We start from the raw sequence: 5718 nt of genomic DNA, 5'->3' as shown, positions 1-5718 counted from the left end.
GTGCTCAGGACTCCGACTCTAAGGGCATCTCCAGCCGTTGGCACCCCCAAGAACATCACCAAACCAAAAAAGTTGGTGTCTTGGGGGTCATCCGGCGAAATCCGACGAAATAAAGGGGGCATCCTCGCAGTCACGCCTCACCCCAAGCAAAAGTTTGTGAGGAGAATGATTAAGTGGGCCAAGAAAAAGGACATGTGGTGAGACACGATTCGCCGAAACTTCCGCCGGCACCCCCAAGAGACCCCCCAGCGCGCCGGGTTTCGCCTGGGTTTGCCGGGGTTATTTTGACGTCCTGGGGGCGTTGGGGACGTGGTTGGGCCGTTTTTCGGCGAAAAGTACCGTCCGAGCCTAAAAAGATGTCCCGGGAGCGTCCTGGGAAGGCTAGTGGAGATGCTCTAAGACAATAGCAACGACGATATGCTGGGTCGGGGAGGTAACTCTAGGTACGACTTCTAGTCAAAACTAGAATCGTTTGTGCACATGCCATTATTATTTTTTGTTTTACTGACGCATTTTTGTTCATCTATAGTAATTTATTAAAAAAAGTTAGTAGGTGCATTTGTAAAGTTGATCAATAGACGCACACATCCCGTCCAAATATAAAAGCTGGAAATTAAAATGAAACAAAAGAAGCCGGAAAATGGAGAAACAAAAAAGAAAACGGTAACAACATGCCCCTTCCATTAAAAAATAGAAGATGTTTTGGGTATTTCAATATGATCAGTGAAAAACACAATAAAACATGTCCATATACCTCTGATTAAAAAAAGTTAGAACATCTTATAATTGTGAACAAAGAGAGTAGAAGATAGCAGCAGAAAAACACAAAGAGAAAAAGAAAGGAAAACCTCAGCCCTAACAAATACTCATAAACCGTGTCTTTTTTCCCGTGAAGAGAGGTGAGCACGGCATATCTCCCTATTTTTGCGGAGAATCATAGGGCATATATTCCAGTGTGACATAATTAGAATCTTCAGCGACTAAATTGCTAACGCAGTGAGAGGGTTGCCTAAGCCAATGCAAGAAGCTCTACTATCCCCACTCCCACCAAAATTCGCTAAATATTTTGTAGCTCTATTCTGTTCACAATTTTTTATAACAGGAATTACAACCCCTATCATTCAAATAAGTCTTGATCTCAGAAATCAAGTGGCCATGTGCTGATCTATCCAACAAATCATCCGAGAGCGCTCTGAGAGTAACTGCACAATCACACTGAAGCATAATCCGGGTGTTGTAGTGCTCAACCGCCAGTCTAAGCCCCTCTATCATTGCTTGTAATTCTGCCTCGAGGACCTTGCTGTAATGTAAGAGTTTGCTATGGGCAACAGAAATCGCCCCACCTTTTTCATCTCGAAGTATCGTGCCTGAACCCGCCGTGCCATCCATAGTATTGAAAAAACATCAATTGACACTGCTACCCATCCCACTGGTGGCCTCGACCACTTGCGAGGGCTGTAGTAGGCTTCAATAGAGGTTGCTTTATGCACACATCCACTAACATGGGAGATTTACCTTTGATATTTTCCTCTACGCTCAAAGTTATTTGTTTGAAGGAGTTATAATAGCTGATCAAGAAGGAACAAGAAACCACCAGTGGTGGAATTAATTTACCATGTCAAGTTCGTTCCCGAGGTGCCAAATTCTCCACATCACAAAGATGATCCTGCTTCTAATGTGTTCCTGGGATCCCGCCAGGAGATGGAACAACCACTCGTCGCCTGTATATGCAATGTCCTTGGGGTTTGGTAATGGCCATTGATTCCTCATAGTGAACAGCTGCATTGGGACAAGTGATCAACATATGAAATGTTGTTTCCTTCTCCCGATCGCACAACTTGTAATACCCATTCGATCCTAGGTGCCTCCTATTCTTCTCTGCATTAGTAGCCAATGAACCGGAGGACACTTGCAAAGTGTTTCATCTTTGGTGGGACCGCATTCCATACTAGATGCACCTAGACAAAGCTGCTCATTGTAATTGGACATGGCCAAATGATATGCACCCTTCACCCTGAGAGATCTCGACTAGTCCCATGGCCATGATATGAAGTCCTCCTGTTCTCCCAGGGACGTTCGGATCCTCAAGACCGCGCCAATATCAGCCCGACAACAATATTTTTCTAGCAAGTCCAACTTCCAGGCATCACCATATATCTCTTAGACTCCCAGTTGGCAAGATATAGCCTTTACGTGTACCTTCTGCATGAAGTATAACCATATTGAAAAATTTAAATGAAACAACCATGATCAACATCGACCATAATTAAATATCGACTTGACCTAGGTAAAATACATAATGACCAAGCTGTAATAGATCACATACAAAATAAAAAGAGGAGAGTTAACTCACGACTGAAGAACGGTGTGGCAAGGCGCACATCACACTCCAATATATTCCCCTAGCTCTACAAGGAGAAGGACTCCAACTCCGAGATAGTAACAACGACAATATGTTGGGTTCGGTTGTTAAACAGACAAAATTGTATGTTACGGGTTCTTCTTAAATTAGAATCAATTGAGTGCACGCTATTTTGCTTCATGGACACACTTTGCTCATTTATAATTTATATTTTTTGTACGTACATAAGAGAATCGATCAATTGGATGCACATTTGAAACATTTATTTTATAATTGGTTATATGCCACGAGGACCAAAATTCAAATGTCAAAAGTTCCTCAACAAAGCAAGCATTTAAAGAAATTGCAATGTTTGTTTTACAAATGAAATGTATTTACGAATTCAGTTGGAACCCCTCACGGGGCGCAGTCTCCGGGTCGTACACGGCAGATGGTGAAGAACCACGCGTTTTGCAGACAGCCAGCACGGAGTCGCATGGGTATACAATGATGGTGTGTTCAGAGCATCTCCAACAGACGTGCAACGTGCGGCGGCTAGAATAACCTTTATAGCACTGAAATAGCAACTTTTTGCGCGCAGCAGAGCACTGGCTTCAGTGGCCGCTGTAAAATATTGCGCGCGCGAGCCGCTCCAGCAGGCGCTGCAAAAAAAGGCGCGCGCCTAGCACAAACAACATGTGACACTCAAATAGAACCAAGAAGATCAAACACATAAAAAATAAGTCAACAATAAATAGTTTACTTTATTCCAATACAACAAATAGTTCAACAATACAACATCAAATATACAAATCACTAGTTTTGTCGGTCATTCCATGCCCACCACTCCTCGATTAGATCCTTTTAAAGATCATCATGCGTTTCGGCACGTCGAATGGCATGATAGGAGGCAACAAATCGGCCCACCCTCGCAGCCATCTGCCACACTCGCACGGGAAGTCCCAAGAGCTTATATTGAGAGTAGTCCAGATCTTGGCCACACTCATTCTCGATGATCATGTTATGATGATCACACAAACATGCATGATGTACCAAAGGATCTTTTGATCCCAAAATCTAGCCGGTCCACTCACAATAGCAAATTGGGCTTGCAAAATCCCAAAAGCTCTGTCCACATCTTTCCTAGCCGCCGCCTGAGCATTGTGGAAATCAAGATTTTTCTTACCTTCCCGTTTTTTCAACGGCTTCACAAATATTTGCCACTTTGGGTAGATGTCATCCATAAGATAGTAGTCATAGTTGTATGTATGGTCATTTGCTACAAACTGCACCAGTGGCAGTTCACCATTTGCAATCTTATTCTTGAGTGGTGACCGATTAAGAACGTTGATGTCATTCAAAGATCCAGGCATTCCAAAAAAAGCATGTCAAATCCAAGTCTCTTGATCGACCACCTTGTGGGCGCCGAGCGGCAGTGGGCGGCCGGGCGCTGTTCGTCGGAGGAACGGCGTGCTCGAGGGGCGGCGACGACTAGGTGGAGGAAGCAGCGGGGGCGCGAGGATAGGCCGGGGAAGCGTCGTCGGGTCGCCGGAGCAAATGGGGAGGTGCGGGCGGCGGCGCTAGTGACTGGATAAGGCAGTTGGTGGAAGTCGCGTGTGAGTCCTCGCTCTCTAGCGCGCGGGAGCGGGCGGACGAAATAAGCGGCGTGCGATGCCGTTTCGCTCCGCACGCTGAACCAATTATACTGCACGCGCGTTTTTTGCGCCTCTGCTGGAGCACCCGAAACGGCTGTGCGCGCAAAAAAAAATCGATTTTTCTAGCGCGGCGCTAATATCGCGTGCCTGTTGGAAATGCTCTCAGAAGGCTAGCTAGCTAGAGGTGGGGAAGGAAGATGGTCGGTGTAGTACATGATGATGATGTCATCTGGTACGCAGTTGCACCGGTGATGGCATGCATGATCCACAAAGCATTTGTCAAAATAATGCATGAGTCGATCCTCCTCCGTGGAGTTGTGTCCGTCTACGATTGATTCGTGAGTACTCTTGATTCGTCCTTCTGTTTGCGACGTGAGCGTTGCTGGTTGGGGTTTATGGGCCTGGCCCTGGAGTTTCTATTGACCCCTCGATCGAAAGAAATCCGTTAACAAGTTCTAACTAACCCTAAGTCCCTAACCCCGGCGACCGAAGATGCCGGCGACGGCGGGCCGTGTTCGCATGCCGGCGAACAACCGCGTGCACAGCAGCGCGGCGCTGCAGACGCACAACATCTGGAAGAGCACCATCGGCTATGACCCCTACGCTCCCGAGGGCAACAACCAGCATGGCCCTTCCTCCTCCGTCCCCGCCAACGCCACCGCGCTTCCCTCCTCGGACCCCGCGGCCTCCTCCCAGAGCGCCTACGCCAGCTTCCAGGCCGTCCTAGCGCTCGCCCGCGCCGCCAGATCCAACTCCGACGCGACCCGGGGCGCCTGCAAGAAGTGCGGCCGTGTTGGCCATCTCACCTTCCAGTGCCGCAACTTCCTTTCTGGTAAGGAGCTCCCCATGGACGACGACATCCAAGCCAGCACGCAGGCCAATCCCAGGTCCGAAGAGACCAGGAAGAAATCCTCTGGTGGCAGGGATGCTGACGCGAAGGGTTCTGACGAGGAAGATGAGGACGAGATTGACAGCGATTCCTCCGATTACGATATTGATCCCGAGCTGGACAAGATAATCGCTCAACGTGAGCGTGCCAAGGGCCATGGAGAGATCCGCTCTGGGGAGGAAGGCAGGCAGACAAACCACCATAGGAGCAGCAGCAGCAAGGGAAGATCCAAGCAAAGGAAGAGTGACAGAGAGGACGACTCAAGGAAAGATAGGAAGAGGAGGAGAATCCACCACACGAAGGATGACATGTCGGAAGGGGAAGGGAGAAAACCTCACCGCCACCATAAGAGGGGTCATCACCGGAGGGATGCATATGATAGTGACAGTGCTGGTTGTGAGTCCCTAAATGATAGGAAGCGATCCAGCAAGCAAAAGAGCCGCCGGAGGTCAGAAAGCCATGGATTGGTTGAGGATAAAAGACATGGTCCACGGGGCTGGGCGCCGTTTCCTGAGAGAAGAGCACTGAAGCGATAATTGCAACCGTGCGTCCATGTTGAAATATATAGTGCATTTTGTCTTTTGCTTTCCTCTATATATTGCAGTGTGTATTACAAAATTGAGGTCTTGACCACTGGATCCATAAGCCGATGCATGAACCATAGACAACCCCTATGACATCCTTGTTATTAGAGCATCTCCAACAGCCGTCCAACACGCGTGCGCTAAAAATCAGTTTGCAGCGTGTTGATCGCCTGCTTTGGTGCGGCGAGGAGCGCTTGCAGCGGCCGCGGTAAATTTAGCGCGCGCGTAGCTCCAGCAGGCGCCCTAAAA

At 48.0% G+C, this 5718-nt stretch overlaps 1 protein-coding gene across 1 annotated transcript; it reads left to right on the top strand.

The window, feature by feature from the left end:
* The first annotated feature begins 4488 nt into the window (after positions 1-4488).
* LOC119358176 (CAX-interacting protein 4-like) lies at positions 4489-5421 on the top strand. Its single transcript, XM_037624847.1, has one exon. The coding sequence runs from the start codon at positions 4489-4491 to the stop codon at positions 5419-5421; it is 933 nt and encodes a 310-aa protein (XP_037480744.1).
* Positions 5422-5718: the final 297 nt, after the last annotated feature.

The sequence above is a fragment of the Triticum dicoccoides genome, chromosome 2A (assembly GCF_002162155.2).
Source record: "Triticum dicoccoides isolate Atlit2015 ecotype Zavitan chromosome 2A, WEW_v2.0, whole genome shotgun sequence".
NCBI lineage: Eukaryota > Viridiplantae > Streptophyta > Magnoliopsida > Poales > Poaceae > Triticum > Triticum dicoccoides.
The sequence above is the reverse complement of the archived record's forward strand: the minus strand, read 5'-3'. Positions and strand labels throughout refer to the sequence as shown.

Bases quoted from the DNA above. Each gene is read 5' to 3' on its own strand.
- LOC119358176 (XM_037624847.1), top strand. From the start codon at position 4,489: ATGCCGGCGACGGCGGGCCGTGTTCGCATGCCGGCGAACAACCGCGTG.